Below are 18,734 nucleotides of genomic sequence, written 5' to 3' on the forward strand. Positions count from 1 at the left end.
GAGCTGCCGTCGTCGACTCGCTCCCCCTCCGCCTATCGACCTCACACGACTGGCGACACCCGCACAACGCCACTGGCTAGATGGTCGCGCCGTCTGCACCGACCGCCAAGGCCACATCACACTCCCGACCTAAGCAGATCAAGCGCACCCGCATGCCGCCGCCCGCTTCAGTCGCTGCGGCCCCGCCTCAGCTCTCGTCTGTCGTCAAGGGCAAGCGGCCGCGCCCGTCCGATGGCGTCAGCGATCTCGAGAAGGAGAAGCCTCGGAGGGTCAAGAGCTCGCGCGGGCAGAAGCGATCTGAGGCCACCGAGGGACGCTCGAAGGAGGCGGCGGCTGCTCTCGCGGCGGGAGACGGCGGCGGGGCGTACAGGCGGGTCATGTTCGCCAGCTTCATAAACCAGGCTTTCGAGAAGCGGTACAAGGTGCGCAGGCGGCTCAATCGTGATGGAAGGGGCGCTCATTGACCTCGTTCGCTTCGATAGGGCCAGAACGAGGAGTACAACCAGATCATCGGCCAGTTCCGCGCCCTTCTTCCCTCAGCGACAGCCTCGCAGACCGCCTCGACCTCGTCGGGACAGCCGACCGTCACCCCGCTCACCCAGCTGCGCGCATGGCTCGAAGCCCTGACCTCGGTCGTCTCGAAGCTCGACCAGTCGCACGCTCCGCTCGTCGAGACGATCCTTGCGGTACCTTGGGCAGTCATGGAGGACGCGTTCGTGTCGGCGTACATGCGTTTCGTTGGAGCGCTCGTCAGCGCACGGCCAGAGTGGCTCAAGGGCGTTCTCGACAAGTGTGTCAAGGGCTTCAAGTACCGTACGTCACGCGTGCTTTGCGAGACTTTTCTGTATCAAGGCTGACATCGCTTGTCCGCAGGCTCACCCTACACGCAAGCCTCGCAGCACGCCCTTCCACACCTCACCCGACGCCTCGTCTACACCCGCATTCACGCCCTCCTCCGCGTCCTCCTCTCGCTCGTTCCGACTCTCTCGCCCTCCCTGTCCCCCCTGCTCGCCTCACACTTCCCCTCCAAGCGCGAACCCCGCGCCGCCCAAATATGCTACATCGACAACCTCCTCCTTCTCACCGAGTACTGCACCGCTCTCTCGGAAGACGTCTTGACGCTGGTCGTTGAGCGGGCGCTGAACATTGATGTCGAGATCCAGGGCGAGCCGGAGGATTGGGAGGATGTCGAGGAGGAGATGATGGCCGCGGCCGAGGCGAGCGAGGGTGTCGAGGGGAAGAAGCGGCTTGTGGATGGAGCGGTGAACGACCTGGTTGACCGGCCCGTTGAAGAAGACCCGGCGGACTCGGACTCGGATTCGGACGACGATGACGACGAGGGCGGGATCGACCTCGACAACCTCAGCTCGGATGACGACGAGCCTGACCCGATCAACGACGAAGATGCGGCGAAGCGGGCGAACGGTGGGAATAAGGGCATGAGCGAGGCCGCGATTCGCAAGGTGCTCGAGAGCCGGGCGAAGCTCGACGGGATCCTCAAGGTCATCCTCGATCACCTCGCCTCAGCTCACGCAGATAAGCGCGGTCTCGAGCGCAACAACACCTCGACTGTACAACCTCCTGCCACTCCGACCACCGACGTCTTCGACAAAGCGTTCGCTGCGGCACCTGTACCCGCCGAATCCGGCTCGCGAGAGGCGACTCCGACTGCTGACGACGTCCTGACAGCCGACGTCGTCGAGCGCCGCCTGACCCTCTTCCGCACCCTCCTCGACATCTTCGACCGCACCCTCCTCCGCACCTTCAAGACCCGCAACGTCCAATTCGTCCTCTTCTACCTCTGCTCGCTCGACTCGGCTTCGACAGACCACTTTATCGGCGTGCTCCTCGGCCGCGCACTGTTCGACCAGGACGCACCGCCTGTCACGCGCGTCGCAGCAGCCGGCTACGTCGCGAGCTTTATCGCTCGCGCAAAGTACGTCGACGCGGCGATGACGCGCAAGGTTGTCCGCCACTTGTGCGGGTACCTCGAGGGCCAGATGGAGGACTATGCGCGGACGAGCGCGTTGGCGACGTCCATCGCAGGCGCCAAAGCTCCAGGCGGTGGATCCGAGTTGCCCGTCTTCTACGCGGTCGCCCAGGCGGTCTTCTACATCTTTTGCTTCCGGTGGAAGGACTTGCTGGATGAAGACGATGCGGACGACGAGGCGGCGCTGTTCGGGCTGGATGCGGGTCGAAGATGGATGATGGGCCTCGAGACGGTCAAGAAGGCGGTCTCGTCCAGCTTCAACCCTTTGAAGGTGCGCAACAAGCGTCTCTACCACCGCCGTCCAGCACATGCTGATCTGACGTTGTTATCCCAGGTCTGCGCCCAGCCCGTCGTCAATCAGTTCGCCTCGATCGCGCACAAGACTGGCTTCATGTACTGCTACGCGATCCTCGACTCGAATCGGCGCGCCAACTCGTATCGCGACGCCTCGGCCGCATCGACGCCCACCCAGCCCATGCCTCCCCCGCCTCTCCGCTCCGTCTCGACCTCGTCTCTTCTCAACACCCTCACCGCCGCCCAGCTTCACCTCTCGACTCCCTCACCGTCCGGCACACCCGCTCCTCCCTCGATCCCTGCCACCGCATCTCGCCAGCTCGTCGTCGCTGAAGAGATGGACTCGTTCTTCCCCTTCGACCCGTTCAAGCTCCCCTCGTCGTCGGCCTACATCGACGGGATCTACCGCGAGTGGGAAGGCGCGGACGACGACGAGAGCACGACGTCTGGCGATGCGTCTTCGTCTGTCGCCGACTCGGACGACGACACGGGCGAGTCGGACGTGACGACGGGCGACGAGGACGAGGACGAGCCGGCGTGGGTCAAGACGCGTGGTGGACTCGCTGTCCCTGGCTCGGGCAGGCCTGGCGCCGCTGCCGACGACGACGACGACGACGAGGTGTCGCGCAGCTTTGAGGCGATGAGCTTGTCGCTCTCGCCGCAGTACGAGAGCTTTGGCGGGCGTCGTCGCCAGGAGCTCGAGCAGCGGACCAAGGTGGTTGGCTGAGACGGGGCCGGCCTCTTTCCTCTCCCTTTTATTGTACACGCTTCGCATACTCTCGCATATTCTCACGCCCTCGCATTCGTCTGTTTACGCACACGCCTTGCTGTACCAACTTCGCAACCTCTCTTCTCCTGCAACGCCTTCGTCTCGCTTCCTTTCCCCGCTCGCACAGCTCGTTGGGTGCTGTTTCCACTGTCGGCTTAGTTGTCGCCAGACTGCAGCACCGTACAGTTCCTCTCCTCCTCGTCGACCTTCTCATCTTGACCATTCTCTCACACACCTCTCCCTCGCTCGTCTGACTTGGTTACCGCTGTGTTGCAGTTGCGTGGGCTCTGACTCCCTCGCTTGGTCACCATGGAAGCTTCGAGTGGCCTCCCAAGCATCGCAGAGTCACCCTCCTCGTTTGGCACTCCGCTCGCCTCATCAGCTTGAACGACCTCGCTCGCGTCACTCACAGGGCTCTTTCACCCGTATCCACCACTCTGGCTCACTCTCGAGTACTCCTAGCTACACTCGCCGCTCTCGCCTGGGCTCTCTACACCTCGCTCTCACCCTCACCCTCACCCTCACCCTCACCCTCATCCTCGACCATGTCCGCTTCGTCTGCGCTCAAGTTCATCCCCCGCCGCTCGGGGAGCCGTGGATGGGCAGACCACTCGTGGCTCAAGACCTACCACACCTTTGTGCGCACCCGTCCTCACAGTTACCTCTCTACCTCCGTCGCTGACCTCGTCCTCTCCCGCTTCCCCGCATCGAACAGAACTTTGCCTCGTACTACGACCCCAACTACGAGTCGTGGGGTCCCCTCCGTGTCATCAACGAGGTGCGTCCTGCTTTGACCCTCGACCCGCCCAGATCCAAGCGGAAGCTGACCTCGCTCTCCTCTCCCAGGACCGCGTCGATGCAGGAACCGGTTTCGGTCTCCACCGTCACCGCGAGTTCCAGATCTGGTCGTACATCGTCGATGGCGAGCTCGAGCACAAGGACTCGCTCGGCAACACCGAGATCATGAAGCGCGGCGACGTCCAGAGTGAGTCTCCCCCCGGCCTCCCTCGCTCTCAATCTCGCTGACACTTTCTGATCCTCGCGCGCAGTGACGTCAACCGGCACTGGTATCGCCCACTCGGAGTACAACCGCAACAAGAAGCAGCAGGTCCACTTCTTGCAGGTGCGCTCGCTTCCGACTCTCCGTCCCTCGTCTGACCGCTGACCTCGCTCTCGCACCTGCAGATCTGGGCCCTGCCAAACAAGTCTGGTTTGTCGCCAACTTACTACAACCGCCACTTTACCGACGAGGAGAAGCGCGACAAGCTCGTCAAGGTCGTCGCGCCTGCTGGCTCCGAAGGATGCAGTGACGAGCGCAACGCATCCGGCCCGACTCCTGTACGTCTCCCGATGCTTCCCTTTACACCCGAAGCTAAGCTGACAAATCACCACGCAGGTCCACGCCGCGTTGACGATGTACGCCTCGATCCTGTCGCCCAAGTCGACCCTCAAACACACGCTCGCACCGACGACGACCAAAGCCCTCGTGCACAACATCATGCGGTCGGGGTACCGCTCTCCGTCGACTGCCGCGAGCGACAAGTACGAGGACGGCGGCGCGATGGTGCAGCTCAACAGCGGGCTCATCCTCGAGGAAGGCGACGGCGCGTTCATCCAGGTCAACAAGACGTCGGACGGCAGTCGCGAGATCGAGTTCAAGAATGTCGGCGAGCGCGACGCAGAGTTCCTCGTCTTCGAGATGGAGGACTAAGACGACTGGACTCGTACCTCTTTTTCCACCTCGCCTTCCTTTGATCCCTCTAGCCTCTTTCTTGTTGCCACCAACAGTCTTCTCTGCATTTAATCGAGTCGAATGCGATTCCTCCTGGTCCCCCCGTGCGAGCGAGAGGTTGTATTGTGCAGGAATACAAAGCGAGTTGTATTGGAATACAGGCCGCTCTCCCAGATGACGCTTTCGCTTGACTTCCACATTCGCTGAGCTCGCTGGACCTTGCCAGCCCGCTCTAGACATCGCTACAGACCTCGCAAAACTACACACGAACGCGCACGCGACACCACTCCTCCTTGGGACCCCTCCTCTCCTCATCGCCCAACCTCTCATCACTCACCGAACAACCCGCTCGCCCGCACGCCAAGGAAACGATGTCTGGATGGCTCTCGTACTTGACAGGGCGGGGACAGTCGTCCAAGGACTCGACGCGCGAGTCGATCGTCAAGCTGCGCGAACACCTCCTCATGCTGGATAAGAAGGAGGAGTACCTCGGCAAGAAGATTGACGACGAGCTCCGCAAGGCAAAGGCCAACGCGACGAGCAATCCTAGAGGTGCGTCTTGTTGTCCTGTTCGGAACCGCTCCCCCCGTCTGCCAGCCCTCGCCTCAGGCGGTACGGGCGGGATGAGTGGGGCTGCTCTCGCTCGTCGAGCGGCGTGGCTGAGTCTCTTCGCGTTGCAGTGGCGAAGCAGGCGCTCCGACAGAAGAAGTTGTACGAGCAGGAGCTGGAGAGCATCGCGGGCCGAAAGATGACGCTGACAACTCAGGTGCGTGGTCCTTCTTGCCTCGAGACGAAGCGTGCGGGCACTGACACAGCATATTGCAGGTCAACGCGATCGAGTCGGCCAACATGAACAAGGAGACGCTCGAGGCGATGAAGCAGGGTGCCGAGGTCCTGAAGAACATGAAGCTGTGCGTGCGCTCGCTGACTGGCGATAGAGGCGTGACTGACGAATCTGAACGCAGCAACGTCGACAAGGTGGATGCGACAATGGACGAGGTTCGCAATCAGCTCGAGCTTACGAACGAGATCTCCCAAGCGATCTCAGACCCGGCAGGAATGGGCATCGACGTGCGTTCGAGCTACGTTCTCCGCAATGATACCAATGCTGATGATTTGGCTTTGCCCAGGTCGACGACCAGGAGCTGGCGGACGAGTTGGCAGAGCTCGAGCAGGAGGAGCTCAACAAGCGGCTGGCAGGCGCAGAAGCGGCACCGCTTCATTCGCCAGCCGCGGCGGTTCCTGCTGGTGCGTCGCGCGCTGATGCCTTGGCTATCGAAGCGGGACTGACGACTTGGTCACTCGCAGCCAAGACACCGGCACAAAGGATAGAGGAGGACGAGGAGGAGGCAGAGTTGCGGGAGTTGCAGGCGCAGCTCGCGATGTGATCGCGCATCGCCACTTTACACCTCGTACTTGCCCTCCATCGGATTCGCCGCGCTACGCCTTCGCCCTCTCGCCCTCATCTCCTCGCCGGCCCTCCTCCTCGCACCTCTCCCGCCCATCCTGGCGCCTCCCTCTGCCACCTTCGCCTTTCCCCCTGCGACTCCGCGTGTACTCTGTGATGTCCCGCCATGTCTCCCTGTATTTGTCTCGTCGACTCGGTTCCGCCGTCGCCTCCCCGTTCCGTTCGTCTCGTACCGGCATCTAGCAGATCTTCTGATGTAACAGCAGCTTCGACATCGACATTCATGCTTTGCGTCAATCGCCACGCTCGTCGATGACGGCGGTTTGCGCACCTCTTCTTCTCCTCTTCCTGCCGCACCCTCCGCGGAGTCTCCGACTCTCGTTGCTCGGCTCTCTGCTTTCCTCTCTCTCCTCCTCGTCGCTACACTGACCAATGTCTGCAGCTCAAGGGAAGGATGCCGGACTCTGCGGCCTCAGCCTGCGACAGTGTGTTGCTCTCCCTCTCTCCGTCCTTGACTTCGCTGACCGCTTGTCACCGTCGCAGCTGGGCACTCTCGACCTCCTGCGCCAGCGCCATCTATTTTGCTATCATGACCGTTCTGGCGATCTGGGCGAGGTGGACGGTCGGCAACTTGGCGTTTGCGGTCGAGCAGGAGGGCAGCAAGACGGACGCATGGTCGAGTCCGAAGCTCGTGGGCATCAGTGCGTCCTATCTCTCTCTGATGCGTGAAAAACTCGGCTGACAGAGGCTCGCTTACAGTCCTCGCCGTCACCTTCGCCCTCCTCGCCCTCGTTTCCGCCTACCTCGCCTTCCGAGTCTACTCCAAGCCCGAGGACAACCTGAACAGCATCACGCGGACGTGGCACGTACTGCTCGTCGCTGTCGTGCTCGGTTCGTTCTGCTGTATCGCTGGAGCGGTCATGGCGTTTGGCAGCGCGAAGAGCGATATCGAGGCGGGCTGGTGCGTCCCCCCTTCTACTCCTTCTAGTGACGGACGAGGCTGAGGGGCTGTCATTACAGCAAAGCGATTGACACGCAGTGCTTCGCGACATACGAGGTCATTCAATGGGTCTCGATCTTCGTGCGCCCATCCGTCGTCCAGCCTTCGTTTGATCTAAACTGACAGTCTGCCCGCGCAGTTCGAAGTTGCCGGCGTCGCCCTCCTCATCGCCACACTCTTCACCGTCCGCCACTACCGGCACGACCTCGGCTCGTCTAGCTCGACCGACGGCGACACCGCCAAGTCGAAGCAGTCTCTACTCGGCTCGGCCTCGAACAAAGGTGACCCAGGCTTGAGTTACAGTCTCCGACACTCGGATCGCTCGTCGCGCAAGAAACGCGGGTCTCGTCGAGCGGAACTTGGAGAGTACAGCATGAAAAAGGGCTCGAGGCGGTCCCGCCGAGATGAGTTCGACGACTTGTACGACAAGCCGCGCGGACGCAGTCGCTCGCGCAGTCGGAGTCGGCTTGACCGCGATGCGGTGGACGAGTTGCGGCGGATGGAGGAGAAGACCGAGGCAGCAATGCGCTCTCTCAGCCGGTTTCGACACCGCTCGACCTCGAGGAGCTCTAGGCGACGGTCGAAGAGTCGCGCATCGTCGTCGAGCGAAGGCGAGATCGAGCGCTCGATCAACAAGTCGAGAAGGTCGTCGAGGACGAGGACGACGAGCAAGTCACGGTCGCGGTCTCGCTCGAGGCGCAACTCGGTTTCCAGCGCTTCTAGCGACTCTTCCGGCGACGGGAGGCGTAGAAGCGGGTCTCGGTCGAGGAGGAGGAGCTATTGAGGTCGATGGAGTCTTGCAACTCGTCGTTTCCCGTCGCACCAGCGTCTCCGTGTGGTCATCCCTTGCTGCAGCCGAGGTTATTGCATACCTTGCGTGACCCAGAGAGGCAGTAGGACTGCTTAACAAGCTCGTCAGCCCCCTCTCACCGTCGTTCATCAGCTCGGCACCGCCCCGCAGAGGGTTGGCTTCCGCCTTCACCTTCATTTCTCGCTCACATCGCTCTCTGACTGCTGCTGCGACTGTCATGTCTGCCGAAGACCTGCACGTGGAGGACCTGAGCGTGTCGGACGACCTCGAGATGGACGAGGTGTGAGTTCGCTCTCCTCATCACTTCGAGGTCTTGTAGGGGGGAGAAGCTGACGAGGACGGGTTGGTATAGACCGCAGCTGGTCGAGCCACTCGCCAAGGTCCCCTTGACCGTCTTGACGGGCTATTTGGGCGCCGGAAAGTCGACGCTTCTCGATTACATCCTCAAGGAGCAGCATGGTAGACGGATTGCAGTCATCATGAACGAGTTTGGCGACACGACCGACATCGAATGTGCGTCCAGACTTCTCTCTCGGTTACGGGACGTCCTCACACGTTCCCTCGTCGACAGCCAAGGCCATCTCTGTCCAGTCGGACGAGGCGATGGTCGAAGAATGGCTCGAACTCAACAACGGCTGCCTCTGCTGCTCCGTCCGCGACACCGGCTTGCTCGCCATCATCAATCTGATGGAGAAGAAGGGCCGCTTCGACCAGATCATGCTCGAAACGACTGGACTTGCCGACCCTGCACCGATCATCGAGTCTTTCTGGAACGAGCCGGCGCTGAACCTGGGTACGTGCGGTTCGATCCATTTGCACTTGGCGTTGTACTGATCCTCCACCCGCAGAGGTCGGACTTGACGCAGTCGTGGCTGTCGTGGATGCCGCAGGAATCGAGAAGGTGCGCAGGCGAGACTTGCGCTCTTCTTGCGGTTGCTCACCTCGTGCCAAGGATAGCAACTGATCTGAGTTGAACCTCGCGCACAGCAACTACGAGAACCCCGGCCGGACGGCTCGTACAACGAGGCTCAACGGTGCGCTTGTCCGCTCGCATCCTTTCTCCCGCTGTGCTGACCCTTCCGTATCGCTCTCGCAGGCAAGTCGCAACAGCCGACGTTATCCTGCTCAACAAGGTTGACTTGGTTCAGCCGGAAGACCTCGACCGGATAGAAGCTGCTCTTCGGTCAGCATCTCACGCTCTTTGCCTTTTAACCCTGCTAACCATCTCGCCTACAGATCTATCAACTCGACCGCTCTCATCCATCGCACCACCCGCTCATCAATAGACCTCTCCCTTATCCTCGACCTCAACATCTACGCCTCGCCCTCCATCCCCATCCGCCCCGAAACTCTCGCGCCTTTCGCACAACCCGACGACAAAGCAGAAGAATGCGCAGGTTGCAAGCTAGACGGCTCGGTGCACTCCCACACTCATCCGACCACATCATCCTCCGCTCACATGAACGACATCTCCTCTCTGACCATCCCTCTTCCGGTCCTTCCGTCCGTCGAGAACGGCAGCGCCTTCTATCGCGTCGTCTCTCGCCTCATCTGGGACTCGCAACTCCCCTCCGCCTCAACGTCTTCCGCCGAAGACTCGCTCACCCTCGACCTCCTCCGCACGAAAGGCTTCCTCCGCACGCTAGACGGCCAGAGCTACATCCTCCAAGGCGTACGCGACATCTTTGACATCTCGCCTGTCCCGCCTGCGACGGTTGCGAAGGAGGAGAGGGAGGTCAAGCCCAAGTTGGTGTTGATTGGGAGGGGAATCAAGGGGCGCGAAGGGGAGATCACGCGAAGGTTTGAGGAGGGACTGAGAGAGGCGCTGGAGGAGGACGAAAGGGAGGGTGGCAACAACGTGGAGGGGGACGAGAACATGGCGGAGTAGACGTTTCGCTGGAACGAGCTTTCGCTGGAACGAGCACGAGCTGCCAATGTACAGGGCGTATGGACGATACATCATCATTTTTCACGACAGCTACGGCAAGGGCACTACGTTTCGTTATATTTGCAGGCGGAAGAGCGAAGAGAGGGAGAGTCCATAGTCTGTGGAGGAGTCTTGAGGGGTGCGAGTCTAGGCGGGACCGATGATCTGCCACAACATGCTGCGGACGAGGCCGGAGAGGTTCTCGGGCGAGTGCTGGTACGACTGCATGACCATCGAGAGGCCGACGCTGTGAACGCGAGAGGTGCGGAGTGGAGGCGGAGCGGCGAGAGCAAATTTGCGAGGACAGGTCAGCCCTTCCCTTCGAGTCTGACAAAGACGAGCGGGAACGCATTGGAGAAGAGACGTCGGCGCACCAGGTAAGGAGCACCTCTCCGCCGGGGACGAACGGCACCCACTTCCTCCGCCTCAGGATCGACCACATGCTCTCGAGCCCGCGAGGGAGGACGTACATCGCCAACTCGCGGCGACGCTTGCGCTCCTCGAGGAAGAGCGGGAGGCATGTCGCAAAGCTGGACCAGAGCGGAGGTTAGCGATGCGAGGAAGGACAGGAGGGGGAAAAGGCGAACGTACCCGGAGAACCAGTAGTAGCTCTTGTGCATGACGATCTTCTCGAGCCACTCGGGCACGACGCCGTGGTAGCGGTTGTAGAAGTGGCGTTGGAGGCAGACGAGGCCTTGGAAGAGCGCGACGAAGGATGCGAGGAACGAGCAGGAGCGGAAAGTGCCGATCAGGGAGCGAAGGAGGTAGGTTGAGGGACTGTCGCGGTAGAGCGAGTTCAGTGGCTGCGCCGAGCGAGAAGAATGGAGGAAGTTGCCACGCACTGTCGCATCCACGCTTTGCGTCGCAAGAGGATGGGCGGGATGAAGTGTAAGCCGGCGTAGACTGGTGCAATCCAGCTGTAAGACCTGCGGCGTCAGCAACGTTACGAGCGGGGAAACGGAAGGAGCGGGCGACGAACCGGAAGACTTGGTGCCAGCGGTCGACACCGTTCCAGGTGCAAGTGTCGGCCCAGGGGTGCACGACTTCGCAAGGCGCGAACGGAGGTCCGAAGTCGCCCTTCATTCGGTGAAGACCGCGACTATCAGCGAACAGCTTCGGTAACGGAGAGGCAGCTGAAGTGGCCTCAACCGATGAGACGGACCATCTCTGCCTTCTTCGCATACGACTCGATCAATACGCGGTTCTTCGGCGTCGCTCCTCGTCCCCATGTAAGCGTCTTGCGCGCGACGGTCGGGTCGAAGGTGCCGGAGCGGTAGGCGGAGAGGTTGACGGGGAGACAGGGTTCCGAGACGCGCTGCGAGCGGGCCGCTTTAGTCGATTCCAAGCGATGCACGTGTAGGCCGCAAGAGCGAACGAATGGACGCACGGATGCTTGGGTGATCCAGCGGCGGTAGCCGGGAGGAAGCGCTTCGGGCGCCATCTGCAGTCGAAACCTCGTCAAAGCGCCAACAGCTACCCAGGCAGTCGAAGCGAACGTACGAGCCACGAGTACATGATCTGCGCACAGCTCAACCCAAACACGATCACGCTGACATTCTTGACCCGAATCCTGCCCTGGCTCTTGAGGAGGTTGTAGTGCCCTTGCAAGCCGCGGACGAACATCTGTTGCCCGATCGTGACACGACGAGAGGGCTTCTCGGCCCAGACGCTGGCGCCCGAGACGAGGCCTGCGACGGCGGCGTGCCAGGTTTCGGATTGGCCGGGTCCGAGGCGGCCGGGGTTGTAGAGGCGGAGGGTGTGGAGCGTCCATTTGCTGAACGCGAGAACGGTTGTGCAGCGAAAGTGATAGTGCAGCGGGAGGTATAGGAGCAGGATTGGGAAGGTCAGCAGGAGGAACGACGGACAGTCAGCAAAGAGCAAGACGCACTAGAGGAAGGAGAACAGGCCGAGCATGCCGCCGAAGCGAGCGACGTCGGGACCAAAGACGGCATGGATGATAACCGCTGGCGGGAGACCTCTGCGAGAGTGTGAGAGCGGCGTGTCAGAAGACCCGGGTGAAACACGAGGAGGCGGAGAGACGCACTTCTTGCGGGTCAGACGGAGCAGCGTAATGACAAGGTTGACGGCAGCACGCAGAGAGGTCCCCAGCACGAACGAACCTGCCCATTCGCACGTTTCGAGGGAGTTAGCGAAAGTCGCCGTTTTGCCAACCTCAACCGCCGGAAGCTCGGAACGCACGCAGTCCTCCTTTCAGCGCATGCGCAAACACCTCGTCGCTGTTCTTTGGCCTGTAGCGCGTCCCGTCGGACGGCTTCCCTCGCCGGTAGATATGCCCCTTCAGTTCGCGCACCTCCAAGTCGCGCAAGCTCTTGAACGAGAGGTTCTTTTTGAGCTGCCCATACGACTCTGCGAGTGTCGGCGTCGCCAGAGGTTCAGGGGACGAGGGAGCGGTGTCTGTGTCGCTCAGGGAGGAAAGCGGGGCCAAATCAAAGCGAGGAGTCCTCCTGGGCGAGTTTGGGTTAGTCGGGCGGGTTGGCGGGTTGTCCTGTCCTCCAGCCGAGTCCATCGTAGCCGTCTACACGCTCCAGCGAGCAGCGAGAGTAGCGTCGAGGTCAAGAGAGAGAGCGAGTTCGCCGGTTCGCCTCGACCAGCTCGCAACGATGGCCAGCACACAGCGATTGCGCCAGGCGTGGCATCAGGCAGCCCAGGCGTGGCCTAGGGACCCTCTCCGTCCAACCGTCCAGTTCGCAGACGCCATTCGCGCGGCCGCCGACCGCGCACTCGCCGACACCGTCACGCTCTCGCCAAAACAGGAGCAGAAGGCCGAGCAGGCGTGTCAGAGCTTGTTGAGGATGGCCAACAACGAGGCTGCCAGGCGCGTGAGTCCCCACGCTTCGTCGTCGCTGTCCTTGCACCCTCTGCGATTCTTCATCAGCTCGCGGGCATCGACTCGCGAGACAGCCTGGGCCGGCGCTGACTGGGCTTCCCTGGCACCGCAGTACCCTATGCAACCTTCAACGACCAAGCCCGCATCGTTCCCGAAGCACTACGCTCGCATCGAAGACGCCGTCGCGCGGGTTACCAGGGGCGAGAAGATGGAGCGGCCAGGGTTTCTCCAGCGGTGGTTCAGGTTCAGCGCGTAGGAGCGGGAGGGAGGTGCAGCGCGGGGTGGCGGAGCAGCGCGGGAGAGCGGAGTTCTGGGGAGTAGACGAGGAGACGGGAGGTTTATGTTGTACCCCTACGCATCGAGGCTCATCTTTCGCACCCATCGCTCGCTGGACTGCGGGAGAGTGCAGCTGGTCTGGTCGAGAGTTCGCTGTTGCAGCCAGCGTGCACGCCCTTCTTGCATCCACCCTCGTCTTTCTGGCTTCACAAGCTCCTCCTCCTCCTGCTCGCTCGCGCATCCCGTCTCAAAGGCTGTCGGTACAGCTCTTCCCGCTGACGGTTGCCTGCAGGCGTCCCCCGATGCTTCATGCTTACCTTGATGGTGGCGGAATGGAGGAGGTTGTGCGCAGGCGGAGAGGGCGCGGCGCCCGGGAGAGTCGAGATCGCAAAGTCGGCCAGGTCGGTTCGCCTGACGACGTGGGGTGCCGCAGATCGATGGTTATCGCTCTTCCGAGCCTTGTCAGTCGATATTGGCGCGGCAGAAGCGGTTCTGGTCGAAGAGAAGGGGATGCGGAGACCTTCACGGCGCCGTATCCATCGTTTCCTTGCCCTTTTCAGCCGACAGCGCCGTCAACAGCGCCATCTTGTGCAGCTCCTCCCTGCAACGTAAGGCCGAAAGCAGTCAGCTCACGGTCAACACCGGAAGAAGCGGAATCGAGAGTGTTACACACCTCTTCCGCTCGACCTCTCTCTCCAGCTCGCCAATCAGCCACGCCTGGTCGTCGAGACTCAAGTCGCCCGCAGGAAGCGCCGCAGCTTGAGCCGAAAGAGTAGCAAGTTTCGTACGGAGCGAGGCGGCCTGTCCAAAGCGAAGCGGCTGAGGAGGACGTTCCCGACAACTGGAAGCCGTGCAGACGCACCTGCTTGCTGATCTCGACCTTTGCGCTCCTCGCACCGTCCGTCTCGCCCGCTGCGTCCCCTGCCTCGCCATTCGAAGCGCCGACTGATGAAGCGTCGGCAGCGAGTTGGGAGAGTTTGACGAGCGAGGGGAGGAGCGTCGATGCGAGCGGGGCGTCGAAAGGCTTGTTTGTCGTCATTCTGGCTGATGGAAGAGCGCTTCAGCGGGTGTCGAGGTGGTGGACACCGTCAAGATGCGACGACCACTCCTCTCTCACCTCGCCGTGCACCTGGTGCACGCTCTGCTGGACTCGTGTGGCTTCAGACTGTGCTGAATTAGCTTATTTGAGTCCTTGGAGGCACCCGCATCCTGCTCCAGCGGCCGCGACACGCAGGACGACCCCTCTCACCGCCTCGCCAACTTTCCTCGAGGCTGGTGTGCGATGGTGTTGCACTCTGAGAGCTCGCATACTTTCCCGTGCGTCTTGATTCTGCTCTTTGACCCTTTCGTGTCGCATCAAGCCTGCCCAGAGTCGTCGAGATGGACTGGAACGATCTCCTCGCCGACTCCGTTGAAAGTGCTTTCAAGGGCCGCAACACTGACGAGGCGTTCTTCATGCAGGATCCCCTTCTCATACCTCGTCCAGGCGCACAACCTCCGCTACCCCTCGCCGTACGGCAAGCACATCCTCTCATCCGACGTCATCTCCCGCTCCTTCAACCCCTCGACCAATGTCCTGAAAACGACGAAACTCATTCTCAAGCGCGGCAAAGTACCGCGATGGGCACCCAGAGTCATCCAGCGCATCGACAAGACATGGGTATTAGAGGAGACGGAGATTGAGATGGGACTTGTTGAGCCGGACGGAGCGTTGTTGCCTGCGGATGGTGGGCCTGACGCGGGTGGGATGAAGCGAGAACTGCGGACGCGGAGCCGGAATATCGACCGGACGGAGTTTATGGAGGTCTTCGAGTGGCAGGTCTTTCGGGAGAAGAAGGGCGACCCGTTCTCGTGCGTTCGCTTTACATCCGTCGCTCTTTGTCCTTTCGCTGACGATTCTTAACACAGAACGGAAGTGACGACGCTTTCACGAGTGACGTCCGAGTTCGGCTTCTGGCCTCTCTCTCAGCGGATCGAGAAGTACGGGCTGAGCCGACTTCCTCGCTCAATCGAAGGCGTGCGTCCTTTTCTCTCCGCCACATAGTCCCAAGAGCTGACAATGTGTCCGCACAGTCCCGCCTCGGCTTGCAACTCATCGCCGAACTCCTCCTCCGCCCCTCGACTTCCTCAACCATCCTTTCCTCCGGCCCTCTCGCACCCTTCCTCTTCGAACCCGTCCCCTCCCAATTGTCCCTCGCCGTCCGTGCAAAACTCGACGAGGCGCGATCAGCTTGGCTCGAAGGTGAGCAGGCGAGACGACGGGAAGCAGGAGTTGCGGGAGCCGAGTTTCGCCCGGAGGAAGAACCGAGACGACTGAGGCTGTGGAGGGAGAGGTGGAGAGCTGCGGTGCAGCGCGGACGACGACGGTTCAGAGAGAAGGTGTGCGTCGTGACGGGCTTCCTGTGCGACGAGCCTGGGACAGTCGAGGGAGTCGCGGGATCGGGCGAGGGGACGGCCTGAAGGGGCGATCGATGTGTCTGTTGTACCGTCTAAGCCTCGACGCATTTTCATGTTGTAGAATTTGTATCGCTTGCAAGGCACCGTCTCCCTGCTCACGCCTCGCTGCCAACGTGAGCGGGAGAGATCACTTGAGGTCCGATTAGATGCTATGATAACGGCTCTTCCCGCAGCGTCCATCTTGCCGAACGTCCATTCCGCCTCACAAGTCTTTCTTGCCCTCGACCGATTCGCCGCGCATCTCCTCCCTCTCCTCCTCCTCGACCATCCCCTCGACATCAAGCCCAAAGCTGGGCAACCCCTCGCCCCTCCTGCGGCGCTTATCCTCCTCCGCCTTCTCCCACTCGATCCGCTTCCGCTCAAGCTCCTGCTCCTCCTTCGTCCGCCTCTTCCCCTCAGCCTTCTTGTCCCTCGCGCGCTGCAACCGCTTGAGGTAGGCCGTCCCTCCGCAAACGTTTAGCACGAAGAAGGGGACGAAGACCATCCACAGAGCGTAGAATTTGACTTCGGCCCAGGCTTGGAGGGACGACTGGACGTCGAGGAGGAGGAAGGGGACGACGGCGAAGTTGAGCACGACGATCGTGCAGATCGTGCCGAAGACGTCGTAGAGCGTCTTGAGTGGCGTCTGAGGGGGTGGCTGCAGCTTGACGCGCGGAGTGGAGGGGAGCGTGATGGCCTTGTCGCCGACCTTGACCTCATTCGCCTTCTTCTTCCCGTCCGTCTCGAGCTTGACATCGGGAAGAGGCGGCTTGGCCACGGCGGGGTTCGGGACGTTGAGCGCGCCGGGAGGGAGGAAGAAGGGGCGAAGGCCGGCGCGGAGCGAGCGGTTCAGCGCCTGGCAGAAGCCGCCGAGGACAAAGGTCATCAAGTAGCACGGGTTCGTGCCGTGCCAGAGCGCCGAAGTGATGAAGGTGATCTGAGTGCTCTTGAAGCTGTGCGAGGGGAGGAGTGAGTTGGCCTGCTTGCTGAGAGCGAAGGAAGCGGTGCTCACCCAGGCTTGCGGCCCTTCTTGGCGACGCGCTTGTAGATGCACTCGCGAAGCCAGACATTCGTATTCATGTTCCACGAGTCGAACAGGACCTGTGAGCATCAGGATTAGCGGAGTTCAGCGAGTTTCGACTGGCGCGCACCTTGAAGTTCGGGGCGAGCTCGATCGAGCGGATGCGGACGTTGCGAGAAGCGTCGTAGTGCTTCGTCTGCGGGTTGTAACCGAGGCCAGAGATGATAGAGGCAGACTCGCTGCGAGCATCGAACACGTTTTGTGGGTGGAGAGCGAAAGAGGATTGAGCGAGCAGGACTCACGCGATGCACCAGACGGCGTAGTACTTCGTGCGGGCAATGAAGCCGGCGGTGTTCATCAGGGCGAACCTGGAGAGGTAATCAAGTCAGCGCAATCACGTCTGAATGAGCGCGCTGGTACTCACTTCTGGACAAAGGTCATTCCCGCAACGGCCTTGCGGTCAAGCAACCGGTCCATGCCGTACTTCCATCCGTACGTCGAAAAGATAGCGAGGTAGATGATGCCCGTCGCGAAACGCTTCGCAGCCTTCCGTCGGCGTCCAGGCGGGACGACCGTCGGGTCGACAGGTTTTGAACCGTCGGCGGGGTGCTCCTTGGCGAAGAGGCGATGGGTGGTGAAGGAGTCGTAGGAGCGGTAGGTGAAGGACGGTCCGGCGAGGATGGAGGGGAAGAAAAAGCTGCGAATGGCGGAGTCAGCTAGCAGCGACTCGAGAGGTGAAGGCGCACGCACGCATAGCCGAGGAAGGGCAAGAGTCCCGGAACCTCCTCGATGCGCGACGCCTTCTGCGTCGCATCAAGCTCCTCGAGCGGCCGCTGCCCGTCGTAAACGGACCAGGCGAACGAGATGAGCTTCATGACGAGGACCATCTGCGAGCCGGTGATTTCGATCGTCGTGATGGGGACGTTGTTCAAGCTGCGCTCGATGTGGCTGTGGGCGCCGGCATCAGTACAAGCTCGGAAGTGCTCGAAAGGTGCAGGCGACGCACTTGACGGCGAGGTGACCCATGACAATCGCAAAGACGGTCCAGGGCATGAGCGCGCCCCAGTTGTTCCGCGCGCCAATCCTGACGATGGACCATGTCGCGAGCGAGCTCGCGAGGAGCTGAACGAATCCGAGTCCCAGGTCGAGGACGAAGCAGAGGAAGATGATCGAGGGGACGAGGCTGTAGAGGTGAGCGAGTTGCGAGCGGGTCGTCGAGGGGAACCAGGGGTAGGCGAGGGAGAGTGGTACGGATGCGACGAGGAGCAGGATGACTTTGATCTGGCTGGGCTGCGTGTTGCGAGTGTTCGAGGGTCAATGACGGCGGTCGAGCGATGAGGTTGGCGAGAGCGTGAGCGCGGGCGTACCTCTGCGCCCAGCTGCTCTGCGAGGAGCCCAGCAGTACCGTCGAGCAACATCGCTGTCCTGGCGACCTCCCGCAGCTGTTGTCGTCGAGTAGCAAGGTGTTGTCGTCGAGAGAGTTCTCCTCCGCCCGGCGACGACGACCACCGCTCGCGCACGGTAAAATAAGGTGGCCAAGCCAGTAAATCAGTCAGATCACCAGTACTCGCACCAGCCTGTTCGCGAAGCAGTTTGAGGTGATGTGACGGAGCAAGTCCTCCCTTCTCCTCCTCCTGCGAAGGTCAACTCGCTCTGGCTCCACGCCGCTTTGCTGGACCTGGTAAATCGCAGGGGAGCTCGCTGGGACTCTTTCGACTCTATACAACCTCTTTCGACTTTTGAAGACTCTTTCGACTCTATACAACCTGGCACGGGACAAGCGGAATGAAGCTGCGTAAGGTATTCGACAATTACAACCCTGAGAGGACTCATTACGACGCTCGAACAAGCGAGCGGGGCGTCCTCCGCAAGGGATAAAACCAGACATCCATCCAGACGACCGAGAAAGGGCTTAGCCGGCGAGCCCAGCTTAGACGACCTGCTTGGGCTCGCCGGCGAACTCGACAAGGAGCGAGTCTTCCTCCTTGTCGAGTTTGATCGACGAAGCATTAACGCAATGATCTATAAGATAATCATTACGTTAATGCTTATTATGACTATGTAGCCACAATGCGTTTGTAATGAAGACTTACTCTCTTCTAGAATCAAGCCATCCCCTCCCCCGCTGTTTACAGCCCGCCAATACACTTTGCAATCTGTCAATACAAACTTGGTATTAGTGCGTTTCTAATCCATAGAAAGCGTATTGCGGATTACATTTT

General features: G+C 61.1%; 10 protein-coding genes across 10 annotated transcripts; 7 read left to right on the forward strand and 3 right to left on the reverse strand.

Moving 5' to 3' along the window:
* Positions 1-80: 80 nt before the first annotated feature.
* RHTO_05323 (RNA polymerase I specific transcription initiation factor RRN3) lies at positions 81-3,011 on the forward strand (the record flags this gene model as incomplete). The annotated part of the gene is made up of 4 exons (XM_016418985.1): positions 81-422; positions 483-813; positions 874-2,261; positions 2,325-3,011. The coding sequence occupies 4 exons, from the start codon at positions 81-83 to the stop codon at positions 3,009-3,011; spliced, it is 2,748 nt and encodes a 915-aa protein (XP_016270279.1).
* A 587-nt stretch (positions 3,012-3,598) lies between these two features.
* RHTO_05324 (pirin family protein) lies at positions 3,599-4,764 on the forward strand (the record flags this gene model as incomplete). Its single annotated transcript, XM_016418986.1, has 6 exons — positions 3,599-3,691; positions 3,769-3,831; positions 3,900-4,038; positions 4,103-4,176; positions 4,239-4,391; positions 4,450-4,764. 6 exons carry the CDS (start codon positions 3,599-3,601, stop codon positions 4,762-4,764), a joined length of 837 nt encoding a protein of 278 aa, XP_016270280.1.
* Positions 4,765-5,156: 392 nt separating this feature from the next.
* Positions 5,157-6,173, forward strand: RHTO_05325 (vacuolar sorting protein VPS32; the record flags this gene model as incomplete). Its single annotated transcript, XM_016418987.1, has 6 exons — positions 5,157-5,337; positions 5,466-5,551; positions 5,611-5,696; positions 5,751-5,856; positions 5,916-6,033; positions 6,094-6,173. 6 exons carry the CDS (start codon positions 5,157-5,159, stop codon positions 6,171-6,173), a joined length of 657 nt encoding a protein of 218 aa, XP_016270281.1.
* A 452-nt stretch (positions 6,174-6,625) lies between these two features.
* On the forward strand, positions 6,626-7,766 carry RHTO_05326 (uncharacterized protein; the record flags this gene model as incomplete). Its single annotated transcript, XM_016418988.1, has 6 exons — positions 6,626-6,678; positions 6,737-6,894; positions 6,953-7,154; positions 7,214-7,274; positions 7,333-7,674; positions 7,731-7,766. The coding sequence occupies 6 exons, from the start codon at positions 6,626-6,628 to the stop codon at positions 7,764-7,766; spliced, it is 852 nt and encodes a 283-aa protein (XP_016270282.1).
* A 455-nt stretch (positions 7,767-8,221) lies between these two features.
* Positions 8,222-9,892, forward strand: RHTO_05327 (COBW domain containing protein 2; the record flags this gene model as incomplete). The annotated part of the gene is made up of 7 exons (XM_016418989.1): positions 8,222-8,286; positions 8,357-8,517; positions 8,576-8,797; positions 8,853-8,905; positions 8,992-9,038; positions 9,101-9,187; positions 9,241-9,892. 7 exons carry the CDS (start codon positions 8,222-8,224, stop codon positions 9,890-9,892), a joined length of 1,287 nt encoding a protein of 428 aa, XP_016270283.1.
* Positions 9,893-10,078: 186 nt separating this feature from the next.
* RHTO_05328 (peroxisomal membrane protein 4) lies at positions 10,079-12,458 on the reverse strand (the record flags this gene model as incomplete). Its single annotated transcript, XM_016418990.1, has 11 exons — positions 10,079-10,178; positions 10,306-10,461; positions 10,523-10,708; positions 10,774-10,848; positions 10,911-11,008; positions 11,094-11,246; positions 11,319-11,372; positions 11,432-11,705; positions 11,820-11,909; positions 11,976-12,051; positions 12,131-12,458. The coding sequence occupies 11 exons, from the start codon at positions 12,456-12,458 to the stop codon at positions 10,079-10,081; spliced, it is 1,590 nt and encodes a 529-aa protein (XP_016270284.1).
* A 94-nt stretch (positions 12,459-12,552) lies between these two features.
* Positions 12,553-13,035, forward strand: RHTO_05329 (uncharacterized protein; the record flags this gene model as incomplete). The annotated part of the gene is made up of 2 exons (XM_016418991.1): positions 12,553-12,771; positions 12,892-13,035. 2 exons carry the CDS (start codon positions 12,553-12,555, stop codon positions 13,033-13,035), a joined length of 363 nt encoding a protein of 120 aa, XP_016270285.1.
* Positions 13,036-13,577: 542 nt separating this feature from the next.
* On the reverse strand, positions 13,578-14,094 carry RHTO_05330 (uncharacterized protein; the record flags this gene model as incomplete). The annotated part of the gene is made up of 3 exons (XM_016418992.1): positions 13,578-13,656; positions 13,729-13,856; positions 13,918-14,094. The coding sequence occupies 3 exons, from the start codon at positions 14,092-14,094 to the stop codon at positions 13,578-13,580; spliced, it is 384 nt and encodes a 127-aa protein (XP_016270286.1).
* A 243-nt stretch (positions 14,095-14,337) lies between these two features.
* On the forward strand, positions 14,338-15,515 carry RHTO_05331 (mitochondrial intermembrane space protein, Ups1; the record flags this gene model as incomplete). The annotated part of the gene is made up of 4 exons (XM_016418993.1): positions 14,338-14,372; positions 14,517-14,906; positions 14,964-15,072; positions 15,129-15,515. The coding sequence occupies 4 exons, from the start codon at positions 14,338-14,340 to the stop codon at positions 15,513-15,515; spliced, it is 921 nt and encodes a 306-aa protein (XP_016270287.1).
* A 199-nt stretch (positions 15,516-15,714) lies between these two features.
* RHTO_05332 (lysophospholipid acyltransferase) lies at positions 15,715-17,930 on the reverse strand (the record flags this gene model as incomplete). Its single annotated transcript, XM_016418994.1, has 8 exons — positions 15,715-16,444; positions 16,504-16,592; positions 16,643-16,751; positions 16,815-16,880; positions 16,937-17,209; positions 17,263-17,460; positions 17,519-17,802; positions 17,880-17,930. The coding sequence occupies 8 exons, from the start codon at positions 17,928-17,930 to the stop codon at positions 15,715-15,717; spliced, it is 1,800 nt and encodes a 599-aa protein (XP_016270288.1).
* Between the last annotated feature and the right edge of the window lie 804 nt (positions 17,931-18,734).

The sequence above is a fragment of the Rhodotorula toruloides genome (genome assembly GCF_000320785.1).
Source record: "Rhodotorula toruloides NP11 unplaced genomic scaffold Scaffold31, whole genome shotgun sequence".
Taxonomy (NCBI): domain Eukaryota; kingdom Fungi; phylum Basidiomycota; class Microbotryomycetes; order Sporidiobolales; family Sporidiobolaceae; genus Rhodotorula; species Rhodotorula toruloides.